Source organism: Balaenoptera acutorostrata, chromosome 20, assembly GCF_949987535.1.
Source record: "Balaenoptera acutorostrata chromosome 20, mBalAcu1.1, whole genome shotgun sequence".
Classification (NCBI taxonomy): Eukaryota; Metazoa; Chordata; class Mammalia; order Artiodactyla; family Balaenopteridae; genus Balaenoptera; species Balaenoptera acutorostrata.
In genome coordinates, this window is record NC_080083.1 from 2,760,636 (window position 1) to 2,781,128 (window position 20,493).

A 20,493-nucleotide genomic window follows, 5' to 3' on the forward strand; every position below is an offset into this window, starting at 1 on the left:
CAGTCTCAGACACAAAGCTGCTCAGAGAGGCTGCATCTGGCCAGTAAACAGGCCCAGCCCAGGCTCTGGACCAAGTTTTGGGAGAAGCAAAGGTGCAGGCTCTGGCTTGTGCACCCCGCTTCCCCTCCAAGTCCCACCCTCCCCTCCCTCCGAGGCCAGAGCAATTCCCTCCTTCCCACTCTGGACCCCTCTCTCCCACCTCTCTTTAGAATTTACATTAATTATGCACAGGCTTTAGACATCTTGCACAGTTGAGTTGGGTTTTTTTGTTTGCTTGTTTGTTTTAACTCTGCAAGAGATGCCATATTTGTTTTTCTAAAGGCAGTGGTAAAAAATTAAATAGTTCAAATGATGCATATCAAAAAGGAAGTTGCCTTCCCACCCTCCACCCTTAGTTCCCCTCTCCAAAGGATATGTCAGCTGCACTTTTTTCTTTCTTTCTTTTTTTTTCTTTTTTCGGCTGCGCGGCATGTGGGATCTTAGTTCCAGACCAGGGATGGAACCCATGCCCCCTGCAGTGGAAGCACGGAGTCTTAACCACTGGACCACCAGGGAAGTCCCCTGCTGCACATTTTTTGAACCTCTCACTTGTTTTTGTTAAAAATCGACTCTGAAAATCAATTCAAGTGAAAAAACATGCCTTTACAAAAAGTTACTAAGTGTGAAGTGAAACACATGGAAAGATTGAGCCTAAAGACTGCTTGGGGGAGATTTTCCTTGCATGGAGACTGGATTGGTTGAAGCTTTTTGAAACATGAGTCCGGTGGCATTGGAGTTGAGAAAGCTGTGTTTCTCTGCTTGATTCATTTCCGACTAAAAACACAGGCATTCTCTGCTCAGAGGACCTTTTTTTTCTTTAAGATAAAATTCACATATGGTTCTCTAATTTAAAGCATACAATTCAATGGTCTTTGGCATATTTACAACAATCATCACAATCAAACTTAGAACATTTTTCATCACCCCCAAAAGAAGCCTTTCAGCTTCCCATTGCCCCCCAAGTCCTGTTGCCCTAGGCAACCACTAATCTACTTTATGTCTCTGTAGAGTCCCCTATTCTGAACATTTCACATAAATGAAGTCATGCAATATAAATCCTTTGTGACTGGCATCTTTCACTTACCCTAAGTTTTTCATGGTTCATCCCTGTTGTAGCACGTATCATTATTCCATTCCTTTTTACAGCTGAATAATATTCTATTGTATGGAGAGAATTTTATTTATCCATTCATCAGCTGATGGACATTTGGGTTGTTTCCACTTGGCTATTATAAATAATGCTTTTGTGAACATTTGCGTACAGGTGTTCGTGTGGACTTAAGTTTCCATTTCTTTTGAGTACTTACCTAGGAGTGGAATTGCTGGGTCATATGGTCTATGTTTAATTTTTTTGAGGGACAATCAGACTGTTTTCCAAAGTGACTGCACCATATAATCTGCCAGCAGTGTATGAGGGTTCCAACTTCTCCATATCCTCACCAACACTTACTATTTTTTTTTTTTTAAAGTTTTTTTTTACTTGATTTTATTTATTTATTTATTTATTTTTGGCTGTGTTGGGTCTTCGGTTCGTGCGAGGGCTTTCTCCAGTTGCGGCAAGCGGGGGCCACTCTTCATCGCGGTGCGGGGACCGCTCTTCATCGCGGTGCGCGGGCCTTTCTCTATCGCGGCCCCTCCCGTCGCGGGGCACAGGCTCCAGACGCGCAGGCTCAGCAATTGTGGCTCACGGGCCCAGCTGCTCCGTGGCATGTGGGATCTTCCCAGACCAGGGCTCGAACCCGTGTCCCCTGCATTAGCAGGCAGATTCTCAACCACTGCGCCACCAGGGAAGCCCAACACTTACTATTATCTGTCTTTTTTAAAAATTTATTTTATTCAAGTATAGTTGATTTACAATGTAGTATATTATCTGTCTTTTTAATTATAGCTGTCCTAGTGGGTGTCAAGTGGTATCTCATTGTGGTTTTTGATTTGCATCTTCCTGATGACTGATAATCTGAGAACTTTTTATAAACTTGATTTGCCATTAGAGTTGTCTGCCCAACTGTCATTGTCACCTGATGTGGTGACGCCTCTGAAGGACTCAAGGGTCTCCACTTACTCTTTAATTTTTCCCCAACAGCACAGTAATGCCCTCTGCATTATGATCATAATTCATAGCCTTCCTGAGCACCAACTGGGGGCTGGACGCTGTGCTGGGTGATGAGATACAGCAAAAAAAAAGCAACATCTCACCTCTTGGAGAGCTTGGTGGGTATAAAGGTGTGGCTCTGGATTTGAATCCTCGCAGCCACGTGGCCTTGGACAGGATATCTACTCTTGCCCAGCCTCAGTTTCCTCATCTGTGAAATAAGGTTGCTCTGAGAGTTGCACGTAAAGCACTTAGCACAGCGTCTGGCACATAGTGACTGCTCACGAGGCATCTGTTATTGTTAAAGATGAAGCCGGGACTTCCCTGGTGGCGCAGTGGTTAAGAACCCGCCTGCCAATGCAGGGGACATGGGTTCGAGCCCTGGTCTGGGAAGATCCCACATGCCGCGGAGCAACTGGGCCTGTGAGCCACAACTACTGAGCCTGCGCTCTAGAGCCCGCGAGCCACAACTACTGAAGCCAGTGAGCCACAACTACTGAAGCCCGCGGGCCTAGAAGCCCATGCTCCGCAACAAGAGAAGCCACCACAATGAGAAGCCCACATGCAGCAACGAAGACCCAATGCAGCCAAAAATAAATAAATAAATAAATAAATTTATTAAAAAAAAAAGATGAAGCCAGATGATTAAATAAATGTTAACAATACTGGACAATGAATTATGATCAGAGAAATGCAAAGTGTCATGGAACACATAGTGGGGACCCCCAACCCAGTCCAGGGTCTAGGAAAGGCTACCCAGAGGAAGTGATGTTTAAACAGAGAGGTAGGAATTGGCTAGAGCAAGGCAGTGTGTGTTTGTGTGTGTGTGTGTGTGTGTGTGTGTGTGTGTGTTCCTGGCAGTTGCAACAGCTTGTGCAAAGTCTTGGAGGCTTGGAGGCAACAGAAGAGAGCATGGCATCTGGAGAGACTGAAATGTGTTCAGCATGTCTAGAGCAGAACTGTGCAATAGAATTCTCTGCGATGATGGAACAGTTCTATCTCTGTGCTATCCAATGTGGCGGCCACTAACCACATGTGACTATGAGCATTTGAAATGTGGCTAATGTGACTGTAGAACTGAATGTTTGATTTAATTTTATTGTAACTGACTTAAATTTAAATAGCCACTGAGGCTGGTGACCGTACATTGGACAGCACAGGTGTTTACACTGGAGTGTAGTGTGTACTTTCAATCAGAGATGAAGGTGGAATGTGGAGAAGGGCATCCAGACTGCACCGGCTTGGTACAGACTTTGCCTTTTATTCCAAGTGTCGAGGGAAGCCACCAGTTGGGGGGAGGGGAGTTAGGTGATCTGGTTTTCATTTTTGAAAGATCACTCTCGTTGCTGTAAGGAGAATCGATTATGGGGGTGCTGGGGACAGGAGTGAAGCAGGGAGACCAGCTTGAAGACAGCTGTGGTCTCCCCGGCAGGGATGATAGTTGCTTGCATCAGGCAGAGATAGAGACAAATTGGTAGGTTTGGGGGTGTGGGGTTCCTGACGGCTTGGATTTTAGGAGTGAGGGAGAGGGAGGTGACCTAGGGCTGGATACTTACTTGGATGATGGCTGCGTCCCCAAGCCCCAGCGCTGAGTCTGGACCAGGGCTGGTCTGGAAGGGAGGTCTAATTTCGAAGCACAGGCCGGCCTCCTGTCCGCCCCTGCTGGCTGGTGCTGGAAGCGCCTTTAGCTCAGGGAAGGAAGGCAGCGGCCGTCAGGGCCCCTGGCTGGGGGCCTGGGGGGCTGGGGGAAGGCCCCGGAAGGTCGGGTGGGAGGAGTGCATTTCCAGGGGGAGGTGCTGGGCTGAGTCTCTCCTCTCCGGGGGCCGTCCACATCAGCTCTCCCTGCCCTGCGACGGGTCAACCAGTTCCCAGGCTGAGCCACATGGCCGCTGGGGGGCAAGTGGTGGGGAAGGGGAGGGGTGGATGTCCGTGCAGTGGGGCGAGTCCCCTCCCCGCCCCACGCGACACGCCAGCTCCCCCCGAGGCAGGGCCCCGCACCCAAGGGTTGCCTCTGACTGCCCCCCCGCATCTGGGGGCCTCAGCGGCAGGCAGTGGGGTGGGGTCGGGTGGGAGGAGGGGCGTGTCTCCCCAGAGAGGGTGTGGCCCATGGTCCGGAGGGTCAGTCTCCCGGCCAGCGGGTCCTGCCGAGGGAGAGCTGACCCCGCTGCGGCCAGGCGGGCGGGCGGGTGGGCTGAGCGTGCGGAACGCCGACGGACCCAGCCGGCTCGCGGGGCTCCCAGCCAGCCCGCGCCCCTCCGGGCCGCACTTCCTCGGCAGCCCCGCCGCCCGCCCGGACGCGCCGCGCGCAGTCTCCGCCGAGCCGGTGAGTCAGGGATGATGCGGGCTTCCCAGGGGCCCGGGCCCCGAATCCTGACGGTGAAGGGCGGCGGCCGGGAAGCCCGGGTGGGCGCCTTGCTCCCCCAGCCCTGAGCCAGGGTCTTTGAGGGGCTCCGGCTCTCTTCTCCACCTGGCCTACCAGATCCTTCCTCCCCGGCTGGGAGGATGGGGGGTCCGGGGGTCCAGCGAGCGGCTGGGCAGACAGCTGTTGCTGCGGAGACTTGGGAGCAGTGGGCTGGGAGGCAGAATGGTGAGGGGCTGGGGACATCAGCCAGGCTAAATGGCGTGTGGCCGGGAAGGACGCCCCAGGGTGGGCAGAAAGACGCAGGGTCGAAACTGCATGATGAGGCAGTCGACAGGCCCCGGCCTCTCCTGCTGCTGTGGGAAGATGCCCCCCGCCGGCCCCCCGCCCCCCTCCCCGGGGCTGAAGCCGCGCAGAAGATGGTCCAGGCCCTGACCTTCTCACCCTGCGCTTCCCGTCCCCAAGCTCTGCTCTGTTCCCTGCCCCATTCTCCCCCCCCCCACCCCCGCCAGCCCTGCTGTCTCCCCCCCTCCCCAACTCTGGACTCTTTTTCCTTCTTTCTGCCCACCCACTGGGGGGGCCCCCCGGGGCTTCCCCCTCCCCGCCCTGGCGAGTGCTGGCGGCTGTGGTTTCAGCTCTCCCGGGAGGTCGAGGTGGTGCCCTGAGCTGAGCTCCCCCGCCTGGTCTCGGGCCTGCCGGGGAGCTGCTGGGTGAGGGGAGCTTGGGCACCAGCGAGGCGTCTCCCTCCTGCTGTGAAGCCCCTAGAGACCCTAAGGCACAGAGAGGTGGCACTCCTCAGAGACTGAAAGTACAGACGGGCCCCGAAAGGTTTTGAGACCTGAAGAGGAACGTCCCGGTAGGCCGAGGTGGTTTCAGACCAGGCTGTGCCAGCAGCCTGGGACCTTGGGCAAGTCACTTCCCCTTTCTGAGCCCTAGTCCTCCTGGCAGCAAAATGAGGGGTTTGATAGGCCAGGGGTTTTCCAGCGGTTTCCCCAGGGCACCCCACACCCCCTGTGTGGGAGGTTGAGTGACCTGCCCCACCCAAAACTGCATTTTTTTTTAATGTAAATATTGGCCACTGGGCAAGATGTTGTGTAGAGAAAGGGGTGTGCTGTTAACACAGATGTTTTCGGACCAGGGGCTGTGGCCTCTCAGAGATCAGGAAGTCCCAGAGGGACAGTCAGGGACAGTTGTGGGCCCTGTTCCTCCAACAGATCCTGTCCTCCCTCCTCTTGCTCCCCTCCCCGCTCCTGTTGGGCTGGGCTCGCACGCTGGCGGCTGGTCTGCTTGTACCCAGCTTCTAACCCTCTCTGGGCCGGGCTTCAGCCAGCCCTCCTACCCCCACGCCTACTGGGAGGAGCGGATGCCTGTGACACCTCCGTCCCCACAGAGGTTCCAGCCAGAAGGAGCAGCCGCGCCTTAGGATGGCCTCGCCCTCCCGCCCTCCCGCTTTCAGGCTCGAGACGTCAGATGGAGGCCAAGAAAGTGGTGCCCAGGTGGACAGAGGAAAACTGGGCAGTGGTGCCGGGCCGCCCCCCATGGAGTCACCATTCCAGGGCGAGGACCGGAACTTCTCGCCTCAGATCAAAGTGAACCTCAGCTTCCGAAAGGGGGCAGGTGCCAGGTGAGGCAGCAAGCGGGGCCGGGGGAGCCCGGGGGGCTCACCGCCAGCAGAGTCAGACTGGGTGGCCTAGCCCCGCCCCAGTGCCCCTGTGCCACAGCCTTGGGGTTCCTGGGTCTGGCTCTGATGGCTCCTGGGCCCGACAGGCTGAACCCTGCTCTGCTCTCTGGGGTTGCTCCTTCCAGAACCTTCCCCGTTCTTGGCCTTCTGTCTCCTGAGGTTGTGTTCTTCCTGTAGGGACATACTCTTTCACCTCCTGGCATGCCCCCTGTTGGTGCCGTCCCCTTCCCAGCCACAGGCCCTGCGGGGGGTGCTAGCAAGATCCACGCTCCAGGCCAAGAGAATCAAGGACACGTGGAAATGTCCCGGGTGTTCCCGGGCTCTGCTCCAAGGCTGGACCTGTTGCCCTGGGGTCGTGGACTCTGGGGCTTGAGGACGGTGGCCTCCTGCTCGGAGCCACCTTCACTGTGACCTTCCCGTGATGTCTTCTAATTCAGACTGTGGGAGCCACTCTCGGGGGAGCGCCACCTCCAGTCCTGTGGGTGTGGGGGAAGGGTGCACCTGGATCCCCGCAGTGTGAGGTCTGACATATGAGGCTGGAGAACCTGCCTGGGCCAGGCAGCACTCTGCCAGGGAAGCCCCTCCCTCCCTGCTCATGCCTTGGACTCTGCCCCCAGCCTCGGCCTCCCAGCCCAGAGCCGCCTGTCCTGTTTGTGCTGCGGGACCGAGGTCAGGTTCAGACCAGGGCAGGAGAGGGTGCTTGCAAGGCTCCTGGGAGCGGGGTCACCTGCCCGAGGCAGAACCGGCCCCTCGATGCCCTTTGGTGCTTCGATCTGTGCTCCCGCGGGGCCTCCCTATCCCAGGACTGTGATGCCGCCCTGTGACAGGAAGTGCTTTGTCCAAATAGCCACTTTGCCCGGCCGGACTGCCCATGGGACTCCCCAGTCAGCCGCAGTGACCTCTTGGTCACGTCGTGGCCACATGGTCTGCTGGACGGATGATGCTGCGTCTGGCCAGGCAGCTTCCTGCCCTGTCAGTCACGTGATCATGGCTTAAACCATGACTGATCCAGTAATCCCCCCACTCATCAGAGCCCCCACCCCTTTCTTGGTTGATCCATTCCATGGCAGGCCTGAGGGTCCCCAAAGCATCAAACAGTCCCCCCTTTCTTGTCCCTTCATATCTGCTGGTCGTGGTACCGGGAGCCCCAGTGACAGCCCAGGCGGGGATGCCCACACACGCTGGATTCAGAAGGGCTACCGGCCCCTCCTGGGGCCTTTTGCAGAGGTGTGGCTTCTCAGGAAAATTCTGTGAGCGTCTGGTGTCCGCTCTGGACCCCACGCCTCTGAGAAACCTCCGTCTGTCCAGCCTGGCGTCTCTCTGGGGTGGGGAGTCGGGGTCCAGAGTTGGTTGAACAACAAGCACCCCACAGCCCGTGAGCTCTGCACCATGAGGCTTTGGGAAAGTTACTCTACCTCCTTGTTTGTCTGATGGAAAAAATAGAGATTACTCACGCAGGGCAGAAGTGAGGGCCAAAGGGGCAGGTACTCCGTTGTTCGGCCATAGATGGTTTCGGAGAGGACGTGGGGCTTTTCTTGATTTTCTTGGTGGAGGCCAGCGGCACGTACGGCCCCCAACAGTCCGTGGGCACCTCCGGTGGCCCCGCCCCGCCCCAGAGCCCAGCTCAAGAGCCACGAGGAGCTCCTGTGCTGAAATGGACAGTGAACCTGTTGCGAGCCGCGGGGCATCTGGCGAATGACAGGGGTGCCTGCAGCCAGCACGCGTGGCCGGTGCCCCAGCCGGGCCCCTCCTCCGGGGGTCTGAGCGCTTGCGGTCTCCTTGGCCTGCCTGGGTGCGTAGAGGCTCTCAAAAGGCTCCCGTGGGGCTCCTGGGCCCCAGAAAAGGCTCCCTGGGAAGCGGGACTCTCTGGGGACCCAGGGCTCTCCTGCAGCGTCAGTCACAAACCACATCCCCACAGCCAGCCAGACCCAAACCGCTTCGACCGTGACCGGCTCTTCAGCGCGGTGGCCCGGGGGGTCCCCGAGGACCTGGTGGGGCTACCAGAGTACCTGCGCCGGACCAGCAAGTACCTCACGGACTCGGAGTACACAGGTAGGCCTGCTGCTTGGGCCAGAGCCGCCGGCTGGGTGGTGACCACAGTCAGCAGCTGAGGGGCGAGGAGGGGCGGTGTTCTAGCAGCCCTCCTGCCAGAACGACAGCCCGCTCCCCCTTCCACTCGCCGCACCGGCTCCCAGCCTGCCCCTGCCGCCTCAGCCGTTTCACTGGCCGAATGGGTGGATATTCACGGCCTTCCTCAGTGCAGCCTCTCCCTGTCTCTCTCTCTTTTTCAGTCACAGCATCGCTGAGATCTAATACACGTACCTTACACTTTATCCATCTCAGAGCATTCTTTGCCCCAGATCTAAATATCTGTATTGTTTGGGGATATCTGATTAGGAAAAGAACATGTGTGCCTTCTAGAAGGTTCAAATAGTAATGAAATGTATAAAGCTGAGGGTAAAAACAGTCTGTCATCCTGGACCCCTGATAATGATTTGGGGTACATCTTTTCAAACTGTTTAAATACATTAGGCATACATTTACATAAATGGGGTCATGCCATTGATGTAAATACATAATGATGTGCTTGTAATGGGCTCTCCCCCAACTTAGTCCATTTCAGTACACAGGCCTCTAACTCAGTCACTGTAACAACCTGCAGAGTTTCCCATCCTGTACATTTACCACAATTTACTTGACTAACCCCTTATTGGTGGCCATTTAGGTTGTGTGTAGTTTTTGGCCTCAACACGCTGTGTGCCAGGCCCTCTGTGGGCTGAGAATTTTGTATATAATTCCATGTGATCCTTACAATAAGCCTGGAATGGTCCCATTTTACAGTGAGGAAAACTGAGGTTAAGAGAGGCCAAGGGGCTTCCCTGGTGGCGCAGTGGTTAAGAATCCGCCTGCCAATGCATGGGACACGGGTTCAATCCCTGGTTCAGTGGGCCACAACTACTGAGCCTGTGCTCTAGAGCCCATGAGCCACAACCACTGAGCCCGCACGCCACAACTACTGAAACCCGCGCGCCTAGAGCCCATGCTCCGCAACAAGAGAAGCCACCGCAATAAGAAGCCCACACACCACAACGAAGAGTAGCCCCCGCTCACCACAACTAGAGAAAGCCTGCGCGCAGCAACGAAGACCCAACGCAGCCATAAATAAATACATTTAAAAAAAAGAAATACTGCTCCAAATGTTCTCGTGTAGACAGTGTTGCACACATGACGAACTATGTCTTAGAAACTTAATTTCTAGGGCAGAAACTGTAGTCATACCTGTTGGTATTCTAACACCTGTTGGCTGGAGTCTTAACTCCCTGCAGCATGGCTGGGCTCCAGCCGGCCGGGGTGCTTTGGGGCATGGGCTCACCGTACAGGCGGGTGGGTGGCCTGAGCACCGCGGTGAGCCCCCCTCCTCCCACAGAGGGCTCCACGGGGAAGACATGCCTGATGAAGGCCGTGCTGAACCTTCGGGACGGGACCAACGCCTGCATTGAGTCGCTGCTGCAGATTGACCGGGACTCCGGCAATCCTCGGCCTCTGGTCAACGCCCAGTGCACAGATGAGTACTACCAAGGCCACAGCGCCCTGCACATCGCCATCGAGAAGAGGAGCCTGCCGTGTGTGAAGCTCCTGGTGGAGAATGGGGCCGACGTGCATGCCCGGGCCTGTGGCCAGTTCTTCCGGAAGAAGAGCCAAGAGACCTGCTTCTACTTCGGTGAGGAGCCTTCTTGGATAAACTGAGCTGCAGAGGGGGTAAGGCCTTGCCCAAGGTCACAGGGTTAATGTGACCCTTAAACCCAGATCTGTCTGACCCTGAGGCTCATGCTTCTAATAGCTAGGCCGCCTGCAAAAGCAGTTTGTCTTAAGAGGTGTTTTGTCCTTGTCTGGCCAAGGAAGCTCGCCACACATGAGCTCAGACCAGGGCAGGGGAACGGGGGTGTAGAACTGGTGTGTGATGAGACTCGACCAGACGGGGCCTGGAGAAAGGGGTGTCTGGGCCCCGGCAAAGAAAAGAGAAAGAGGCAGGGGGGCGGGAACCCTGGTTGGCAGGCTCCCGTTCTGCTCCCTTAGATGGTAAAGAGCTTTGGGCCCCTCTCCCTTGGGTCAGAGCTGGACAGAGCCACCTTGACTGGGGCTCCTAGGAGGATGCGGGGCCCCTAGGAGGATGCGGGGCCGGGGGCCTTCTCCGCTCACTGCACTGGCCTGGGTGGGCCCGGGACCCCAAGGCAGTGCGTATTGTCTCCTGTGGGCGCCTGACCCGCCTCAAGGAGGTCCAGGGAGCGTGAGAAGCAGGCGGGTGGACGCCGGGAGGCCCGAGGCCCAAGCTGTCCCCTCGGCCCCCAGGCGAGATGCCCCTCTCTCTGGCTGCGTGCACCAAGCAGTGGGACGTGGTGACCTATCTCCTGGAGAACCCGCACCAGCCCGCCAGCCTGCAGGCCGCCGACTCGCTGGGCAACACAGCCCTGCACGCCTTGGTGATGATCGCAGACAACTCGGCCGAGAACACGGAGCTGGTGACCCGCATGTACGATGGGCTGCTCCAGGCGGGGGCCCGCCTCTGCCCCACGGTGCAGCTCGAGGACATCCCCAACCTGCAGGGCCTCACGCCCCTGAAGCTGGCCGCCAAGGAGGGCAAAATTGAGGTGAGTGGCCAGCCCCCCTTTCCAGGAAGCAGCAGGAATCAACCCGGGATTTCTACAGAAAGAGCCTGGGGTGGTGTCTAGCTCAGAACAGTTTCAGCATGCACCTCTCCTGTGTGTGTGTTTATTGATAAATTACATGTGAGTTACAGAATGAATATATTTCATTTTAAAACAGGGATTTTATTTTATTTATTTATTTATCTTTGGCTGCGCAGCTTACAGGATCTTAGCTCCCTGATCAGGGATTCAACCCAGGCCACGGCAGTGAAAGCGCCAAGTCCTAAACACTGGACCACCAGGGAACTCCCAGGGATTGTTTTTTTAAGTCACTTGGGTTTCTTGATTAGGAGACAGTCTTCTCATGTTCTTTGCTCTCAGGTTTTCTTCGTATGGATGGCTAAGTGTTCTTGATAACGAACGTATCATCATTTTGTTTACTATAACAGTTGCAAATTTTTCTCCCAGTTCAACATTAAAAAAAATTTTATGGCATTTTTTGCTACACAGAATTTTTACATTTTTATGTATCCAAGTGTTATTATCTTTTCCTTGGTTTTGCTATTGCTTAATTCCTTCTACAAGGTTTTAAAACTGTGTGTGTGTGTGCATGTGTATGTGTGCACGTGAGTGTGTATATTCCATATCCATATTTGCTTCCAGACTTTTCTTTTGCAGTTTGATTTTTAATGCCTAAAACTTTATCTGAAAGTTATAGGTTACTCTTATAAAGAGTAAGCACGAGGGACTTCCCTAGTGGTCCAATGGTTAGAACTCTTTGCTTTCATTGCCTAGGGCCCGGGTTCAATCCCTGGTTGGGGAACTAAGAGCCGCTCGGCAAAAAAAAAAAAAAAAGCATGATCCAGCTTTACTTTTTTCCCAAACGACTTTCCTGTTGTCTGATCCTTATTATTAGGGGAGCTTACAACCCACACAGCTGACACAGGGCCCAATGCTTAGAACACAGGTATTTTTAAAGGTTAAGATAAAAATAAACGTAAGCGGAAGTTTTATGTTTTTTTCCTGCCCTCCAAGGTCCCTGGGGTGTGGGTACCTCTCTTTGCCGTCTAGAGGCACGACTGTGTGTGTGGCCTGTGGAAGCCGCTCCCCGATCTGGGAAGCCTCCCCAGCATTCCGCATGTGTAAAACCAAATTGCTTCTGGACCTGTCCGGGTTAGAGGTGGCTTCTAGTCTGTTGAAAGCTCGAGACTCTGGCCACAAACATGCACACACGTGTGTAGCTGGTAGCCTCTGATCTCATGGGGCCTTAAGGACCCTCGGATTGGGGGTCCCTCGGCCATATGAGAGTCCAGGAGAGAGGCACTGGGGCAGGAGTGCAGAAGGAAGAGGCAGGCTGGCATGGGCGGGTGGGTGGGAGTGTCTGCATGGTCGACTGAGTGTGCGTGGACCTGTGTAAGAGTTCATATGCGCAAGGACCCGCGGGTGCAGGGCGTGTTCGCCTGTCTGGGCGGCGGGCAGCTCTGTGCAGGCCAAGCTCACGTACCTGCCCTGCAGATTTTCAGACACATCCTGCAGCGGGAGTTCCTGGGGCCGAGCCAGTCCCTCTCCCGCAAGTTCACGGAGTGGTCCTACGGGCCCGTGCGGGTGTCGCTGTATGACCTGGCCTCTGTGGACAGCTGCGAGGAGAACTCCGTGCTGGAGATCATCGCCTTCCATTGCCAAAGCCCGGTGAGCCTGCTTCACCCCGGGGCGGCAGTGTGCGCAGGGAGCCTGCCAGAGCTCCCTGCAAGGTCCACTGCTCGGGGCTGCCTGCAGGACCGCCCCTGCCCTTTAACCGAGCAGTCGGGGTGTGGCTGCACGTGCGAACCCGGCCGCCGGTCCCAGCCGACACGGGGGTCACACCGGGGGCCTCTCTGTTGACCAGCACCTGCTCTGGACTGGTCACTCCACAGCCATGAGGGTGGGGTGGCGGCCGGCGGGGAGGGGTCGTTCGGGGCTCCGCACCCTCTCCGCTCTCCCCTGGTGCCTCCGCATGTACTCGCTGAATGCGCCTCTGGCTCTCGCCTTCCCGTCCCAGCACCGGCACCGAATGGTGGTTTTGGAGCCGCTGAACAAACTGCTGCAGGCGAAGTGGAATCTGCTCATCCCCAGGTTCCTGTTCAACTTCCTGTGTTACTTGACCTACGTGTCCATCTTCACCGCTGTCACCTACCACCAGCCTCCCCTGGACAAGGCAAGGCAGGGAGGGGCACATCCTGGGGAGGCCTCCTGGAAACAACCCTGGCAGAAGATGGGGCGGGGATTACAACCCCGTCCTGCAAATGCTGACCGGAGGCCTGCCCGCTTGGTGGTCCGCCCACGGCGCTTACACAGCTGGTCATGATATGGAAGTAACAACATAGTAGTAACAACAACAGTAATAGTACTTACTGAGTGTGCAGCACACGTGAGAAAGTATTCAGGTGATTGACGACGTGTGTTCATGTATTTAATTAATTTCACAACAGCCCTCTGAGATGATGAACTCTTATAATCATCGCCAGTTTACAGTTGAGGGAAGGAAGGCACAGAGAGTTTAAGGGACTTACCCAGGGTCACACAGGCTGTGAGTGGTGGAGTTGGGATCTGAACACAGGCAGTCTGGCTCCAGAGCCCGTGTTCGCTCTGCTGCTCTGGGGGCCTCCCCACAGCTCTCCCGAGGAATGGGCCCGCAGCCTCGCTGTCAGTGGGCAGCTGCTGGGAGGGGACCCCAGGCCCGACCCGAGTGTGTCTTCGTGCAGGACTTCCTCCCGCTGGAGGTGACCGCTGGGAACTCCGTGCTGCTGCTGGGCCACATCCTGATTCTGGTCGTGGGGGCCAACATCCTCATGGGCCAGGTGAGGGCTCCTCCCATCCCCCACCCCAAACCTGGAATTCTGCTACAAGAAGCCTGGGAGTGAGTTCACGACGGTCCCTCCATTTACGGGAAACTGAATCCCACACCTGGTCCCATCCTGGCCAGCCTCAGGGCAGCTGAGGGCCGAGGGTTCCGGCCTTGCCTTTGGGGCTGGGTACCCTCCCTGCTGTGCTTTCTGGGGTGCCCGCGGGGCAGCAGGTATCTCCTATGATTCCTTGGCAGTGCCGGCTCTGCTCCCCTGGGAATGGAGCTGGACGCCCCCGACCCCAGGTCCCTGGCTCATTCCTCACCTGGGGAGCACAGAAGGGTGGCGGCAGGGGGAACTCAGCCCAGTGCCTCCAGCACGGCCTCTTCAGGGGAAGATGCTGCCAGCTTGCAGGAGACAGGCTGGCCGTGGCACTGAGACTCGTTGAGTGAGTCTTTGAGAGTGGGCAGGACTTAGGCACCAAGGCCAGGTTGGCTGGAGCACCCGGTGGTCCCCGGGAGGCCAGGGAGGGGAAGGGAAAGGAGCCTCTTTCACCATATGGAGTGCGAGTTCTCCACCTGGATCCACAGGGAGACAGCAGGCCCCTGCCATGGTCTGGGTGTCTGCACTTTTTGGAAACAGGGTGCAAACTTTCTCAGCTATCAGCAGGACTCACGAGCACCCCCAAAGTTCAAAGCTGCCGCCCGAGCCCCTGAGGTGGTCCTGGCGAGACTTTTACAAGCAGGGCGGCCGGCGGCCCTGAGGGCAACGGGGCTGCTTGTGGCCTGGAGAGCAGGTGTCACGGCCTGTCCTCCTCCTTCCCCCGCAGCTGTGGTACTTCTGGAGGCGCCGGCTGTTCATCTGGATCTCGTTCATGGACAGCTACTTTGAAATCCTCTTGTACGTGCGGCCTCACTCCTCCTCCCCTGTCTCCTGCCTGGGAGGGGGCACCAGGCTGGCTTTGGGGGTGAGGACCCTGGGCCAGGGAGCTCCAGGAGGCTGGGAGCAGCTCGCAGGCCAGACTCCGGAGTCGGGCTGCTGTCCGGTCTGGGTCCTGAGCATGATAGTCACATCGACCGAGCGCTCGCTCTGCACCAGTGGAGCCTGAAGTCTTCACATGCGTGTCTCCCTGAATCCCTGCCGACACTCTCCGAGCCGGGCGTTATTACTGTTACCCCCGTTGTACGGGGAAGGGAACTGAGGCCCACGGGGGTTGAAGGCCTTGCCTGAGGTGGAGGTCGGGATGCTTGGATCCAGTCCCAGAGGCGGAACTTCTCGTCTCTGAGGGCGTGGGGGGCGAGGCAGCGGGGGCCAGCGCTGGCCACAGGAGGCCTGCGAGCTGAGCCCGCCCTGCCTCCACGCAGCCTGGTCCAGGCGCTGCTCGCCGTGCTGTCCCAGGTGCTGTGCTTCCTGGCCATCGAGTGGTACCTGCCCCTGCACGTGTGCTCGCTGGCGCTGGGCTGGGTGAACTTGCTGTACTACATGCGCGGCTTGCAGCACACGGGCATCTACAGTGTCATGATCCAGAAGGTGAGAGGCAGGGGTGGCCCCGTGCAGCCAGACCGGGCAGGGCTGGACACCGCACTCTGGGGGTGCTCCCTGTGGGCCCAGCAGGCAGGTGCCTCCCCCAAGCTGAACCACCCACCGGCTCGTGCCTTCTAGGTCATCCTGCGGGACCTGCTCCGCTTCCTCTTGGTCTACTTAGTCTTCCTTTTCGGCTTCGCTGTAGGTAAAGGCCCCCCGTGCCCCACCCACTCCTTGCCCCGCCTCGAGGCTGCCCGCTGGTCTCCCCAGGCTGAGGACCCCCTGCCTCTCTCCTCAGCACTGGTGAGCCTGAGCCGGGAGGCCCAGGACCCCGGGGCCCCCGCGGGCTCCAACAGCACGGAGGCGGCGGGCGAGGGGGACAAGGAGGGCAGCACGGCCCCGTACGAAGGTATCCTGGACGCCGCCCTGGAGCTGTTCAAGTTCACCGTCGGCATGGGCGAGCTGGCCTTCCAGGACCGGCTGCGCTTCCGCGGGGCGGTGCTGCTGCTGCTTCTGGCCTACGTGCTGCTCACCTACGTCCTGCTGCTCAACATGCTCATCGCGCTCATGAACGAGACCGTCAGCAGCGTCGCCAGCGACAGCTGGAGCATCTGGAAGCTGCAGGTGCCCGGCCAGGCGCCCCGTCCCCTCCAGTGTTCTGGGCCCGGCGGGAGCGCGCACAACCCACCGAGCTGGGCCCCCGCGTGGGTGCGGCCCTCACGGGGGCCTCCCTCGTCCTCTCCTTCCTGCGCGGGGCTGCCGAGAGGCTGCAGGAAGGCCTGAGGGCGGTGCCTGGCACACAGTAGGTGCTCAGTGTGTTAGTCACCATCGTCATTAGTATTAAGTGTTTCCTGAGAGCCTCGTGCAGGGCTAGGCACAGTTCTAGGCTCTAAAGACCCGGCAGAGAGCAAGACGGAGACCCCGCCCTCATACAGCCCCCTTCTGTGTTCGTCGCTTGTTCCGTGGGGTTGGCTTGGTGGACGAGGCAGGCGGGATGCGCGATCCTGGAGCTGGCCCAGCCTGGAGGAGCTGGGGGAGCAGGGGCTCGGGTAGCTGGGAGCTGATGTGACACCTGCCTGCCGTGGAAGCAAGAGCTGCTGCTTGACTGGGGAGGGTCGGGGGTGGGCCTAGGCAGTTAGTGCAGGGAGAACCTCGCCCGGGGGGCTGGACTGTGTGACCAATTCACCGTTGACCTTGGGCAAGCCCCTTATCTTCTCTGAGCCTCACCTGCAAGGTTCTGTGCCCACCCCCTGCCCCCAGCTCGCTTGTGTGATAGCAGCAGGCACAGGTGACGTTCCGTACCTGGGGGAATTCTAGAACCTGTAACGATGCAATTGCAAGGAACTGTAGGGCGCTCGTCACATGCTGACTTCCCAGCAACCACCCAAGGCATATTGGCCTCAGTCTGTAAGCGGGGAAAGAGACTCAGAGGGATGCAGGGCCTGACACCACATAGGTAATCAAACCTTGGGGCTGGATTCAAATCCATGCACTTAGCAGATGCTGAGTTCTACTGTAAAGTGCTGGCCGCTCTGTCTGATGTATCCTTTGTCCCCAGAAAGCCATCTCTGTCCTGGAGATGGAGAACGGCTACTGGTGGTGCAGGAGGAAGAAGCAGCGGGCAGGTGTGAGACTGACAGTTGGCACCAGGCCGGACGGTCGCCCCGACGAGCGCTGGTGCTTCAGGTGAGTGGAGAGGCTGGGGGGGCGGCCTGGGGACCTTGCTGAAAACCAGGCGACAGCTGCTAGGAGTCAGGTCTGGTGGGAAAGGCAGGGCCTCGGAGCGCCAGGGGACTCCACCCTGGACAGGCAAGGTCAACGATGCTGGATCTCATAGGCCCGGCCTCCACTGCCTGCTCTTCCGGTCTGGTCACCTTCCTGGCCCCCTGACTGAAACTGGAGGTCCCTCCCCAGTGGTCCCTGACCGACTCCTTCTGCCCTGAAATGGGGCACAGTTAGGAGGCCAAGAAGCCAGAGGCATCCTCGGGTTAGAGCATGCTAAGCTTCCCCTGGCTGGTCTTCCCTGCCCTCCCAACGCCCCCGTCCTGACCACGGAGGCTACAACCCTTCCATGGAGAGCAGACGCTCCCATGGGGGCGGGAACCTGGTGACAAGTGCACGGCCAGCAACACACTTTCCTGAGGTAGCAGCCAAGCAAGGGCGGCGGGTCTTAGTCACGTGGAGTAGCCGTGAAAGGGCCCCAGAACCTGGGAACACACAGATCCAGCTGATCTAGACTCCTCTCTGGATGCTGGGGGCAACCCAGGTCGCCGTGAGCAGCCAGAGGGGACAGACGCCTGTTCCCGCCTGTGGGCGCCTGGCTGGGGCGGCAGTCTGAGAGCCGGGAGGACGGGGCTCGCGGGGGCTGCTGGGTGGCCCAGCGTCCTGCGGAGAGAAGCCCCGTCCGCCTCCCGGTCCTGGCATGCACCCCTGGGGGCCCCTCTCCTGGGGCAGAGCGCGCTGCCTCCTCGGCCTCCGGGAGCTTCACAGCTGCGCTGTGGCCCGCAGGGTAGAGGAGGTGAACTGGGCTGCGTGGGAGCAGACGCTGCCCACCGTGCGCGAGGAGCCCGCGGGGCCAGGCGGCCCTGGTGAGTAGCTGTGGAGTGAGTGCGTGTGCGTGTGTGTGTGTGTGTGTGTGTGTGTGTAAAGGGTTTGCCCCTTGAAGCGGCGCTTCCCCCTCCTCCCACCCCCCCTCACCGTTGCCTGGGAAACCGGCTCTTGGGCACCCTCCCCTCCCTCCTCCTCCCGGCCTGGGCGGAGCGGCCAGCAGGGGGACAAGTCAGGGAGGCCCCCCAGCCCCGTGGCTCGGCCCCGACAGGCCGGCCTCGCTGCCGCCACACCGCTGAGAGGCCACTTCCTCCGCCTTTGCCCCCGTCAGGCCCGCGCCCCCTCCATTCTAGGGTGGCGCTGGCCCCCTCCACCCCGACTTCTTCGTCCCCCTCCACGGCCGGCAGGCGCCCACCTCAAGTCTTCGTCCCCCCTCCTCTCCTCTCTCGTGCCCTTTCCCACCCCTCCACTTGCTGTGGCCACCCGAGACCCTGTCCGTGGAGTCTCCTCCGGCCGCCCAGGCTCCTGGGTCCCTGACCGCGGCCCTCACTAAGCGACAGCTTTCCTGCGCACCCGTCTTTGTGTCGCCCTTCCTCCGAGTCCTGCCGTCCCATCCCTGCAAGACTCGGAAAGTGCCCTTGTCCCTCATCTTGCCCCAAGCCACCCCGACTCCCTACCCCACCCGCCTGCCGCCGCCTCCAGCTGGACAGCCCCAACAGGAACAGCCCTGGGCTGCCCTGCCGGGGCCTTGTAGTCGGCCCGCCCCTCCCGGCCCAGGCGGGAGGCCTTGCGGGTCTTTCCCCCTCCCCCTGGTGCTGAGGGTCCTCGGGACCTCCGGGTGGCTGAGGTCCAGCCGCCGGGCCCTCTGCCCTGCCCCCCACCTCTCCCACGTCTGTACCACGGGGGGCTGCTCAGCCGGCACCCAGACCCCAGACCAGGCTTTAGGTCCGGGCTCGTCCTACTCCAATCCCTCTTACGTAGACGAAAGCTACACAGCCTCAACACACACCACCTCCCACTCCCTGGCAGTCCGCACCCGTGCCCCCGGGGTCAAGGCCCAAAGCCGCTGTCCAGCCCCCTCCCCGCACCTCCCTCCATGTGCCGGCCGGTCCCTCCACAGTGCTCCTCGTCCCTTCCTTTCCTGGGCTCCTGTCTCTGTAAGTGCCCTGCCATCCTCTGGGCGTCCCTGCCCCACCTTCCCCACCGCTGGCGATGGGGTCTCCTCTCTCCGTGGAGCACCTGACGCTCCCCTCCCTCTGGCTCCTCAGCACATCACCTCAGGTGTGCTGGCTTCTAACACAAAGGCCTGTCACCTGCAGGGACTTTCAGCTCCTGGGAGGAGGTCCCTGACCAGCACCTGGCAGGGGTTCAGGAGGTGCTTGCGGAAGCAGGGAGGCAGGAGAGGGATTGCTGGGGACCCCGAGGCTGCTGTCCCCTGGCATGATGGGGTTTCATGGCTGTGGCTTCCTCCTGTTTCCCTGGTGCCTGCGTCCTGGGGACACTCCCTTCATCCCATTCACAGGCGCCCTGAAGAGCCCAGCCCTGGCCTCCCAATCCAGCCAGGACAGTGCCGTGGAGGAAGACCATGTGCCCCTCCAGCTCCTTGAGTCCCACTGACGCAGCAGGGGGCCGGGAGGACAGAGCATGGAATGTTTCCAGCCCCACCTACTGGCTCTGGGACCTCAAGGGACTTTGGTGGCAAAAATAAGTAATTTCTTGTGGCTAACTCTCCTGGAAACATTAGTTGAATTAAGGTACTTGGCCCCAGGACTTCCCTGGTGGCACAGTGGTTAAGAATCTGCCTGCCAATGCAGGGGACACGGGTTTGAGCCCTGGTCCGGGAAGACCCCACATGCCGCGGAGCAACTGAGACCGTGCGCCACAACGGTCTCTGGAGCCCACGTGCCGCAACTACTGAAGCCCGTGTGCTCTAGGGCCCATGCTCTGCAACGAGAAGCCACTGCAATGAGAAGCTCGCGCACCACAACGAAGAGTAGCCCCCGCTCATTGCAACTAGAGAAGAGCCCGCGCACTGCAACAAAGACCCAACACAGCCAAAAATAAAATAAAAAAGAATTAAAAAACAAAAGGTACTGAGCCGCTGGGCTGGTCGGCGTCTGCATGTCTCTGTGAGCTCACTTCTGTGTCTGGGGCCGGGCTGCTCCCGCCCTCTCCTGGGCACAGGGACCCTCACCTACCGCCCCCAGCTGCCCTCTTCGGGGTGCAGGCAGCTGGCCGAGGTGCTGTGCCTGCTGTCACCGCAGACGCGAGGTGGTGGACACCAGCAAGCACAGCCTCCAGACACCCATTAAAGCCACCCCAGGACGTCTCTCAAAGCCTTTGCGCTCCTGGGCTTACTTAGTTCAGGCTGTGGATTATTGCCTCCTCTCCCCGCTGGCTTCCTGCGCAGTTCCCACCCTTCCAAGCCAGAGGGACCTTCCTGAGACACAAGGGCAACAAGTTACCCGCGTCTCTGAAGGCTTGAGAGGCTCCCGGCGCCCACGGGGGCCCTAGCTGGCATCCCCAGCCCTCCGCGGTTTTGCAGACTCCTCCCTGCTCTCCTTGGCACTTACAGTATCCTTCGCGCAGGATGGTGGACCTCGTGTGTGTGTGACTCCTAGGCTTGGCTCTCCCTAGAAGCCTCCCCTCCCTCCATTAAGATGCTACGCTTATTTCTAAAACCAGCTCAAAAACCTCTGTCTCACTATCGCCTTTCCAGTTTTCACCGTTAGGGTAATGTGTGTTCGTTAAGACGTGCGTGCACGGGTTGAATGTTTTTTAAG

General features: G+C 58.6%; 1 protein-coding gene across 10 annotated transcripts; it reads left to right on the plus strand.

The window, feature by feature from the left end:
* The first annotated feature begins 3,972 nt into the window (after nt 1–3,972).
* TRPV2 (transient receptor potential cation channel subfamily V member 2) lies at nt 3,973–19,815 on the plus strand. 10 transcript variants are annotated; one of them, XM_057536615.1, is made up of 15 exons: nt 3,974–4,454; nt 5,817–6,114; nt 8,090–8,223; nt 9,599–9,892; nt 10,522–10,820; nt 12,333–12,506; nt 12,856–13,011; nt 13,559–13,654; nt 14,469–14,606; nt 15,004–15,169; nt 15,302–15,364; nt 15,462–15,787; nt 16,722–16,849; nt 17,672–17,751; nt 19,233–19,813. In XM_057536615.1, exons 2-15 carry the CDS (start codon nt 5,915–5,917, stop codon nt 19,325–19,327), a joined length of 2,349 nt encoding a protein of 782 aa, XP_057392598.1. In that variant the 5' UTR covers nt 3,974–4,454; nt 5,817–5,914; the 3' UTR covers nt 19,328–19,813. The 10 variants fall into 10 exon arrangements, with proteins under 10 accessions (XP_057392602.1, XP_057392598.1, XP_057392603.1 ...); XM_057536620.1 differs by having other exon boundaries at nt 5,947–6,114; nt 19,233–19,812; XM_057536614.1 differs by having other exon boundaries at nt 5,881–6,114; nt 19,233–19,811.
* Nucleotides 19,816–20,493: the final 678 nt, after the last annotated feature.

Bases quoted from the DNA above. Each gene is read 5' to 3' on its own strand.
- TRPV2 (XM_057536615.1), top strand. From the start codon at position 5,915: ATGGCCTCGCCCTCCCGCCCTCCCGCTTTCAGGCTCGAGACGTCAGAT. The intron at 12,507-12,855 runs GTGAGCCTGCTT...TTCCCGTCCCAG, and splicing joins CCTTCCATTGCCAAAGCCCG to CACCGGCACCGAATGGTGGT. The intron at 15,788-16,721 runs GTGCCCGGCCAG...CTTTGTCCCCAG, and splicing joins GGAGCATCTGGAAGCTGCAG to AAAGCCATCTCTGTCCTGGA.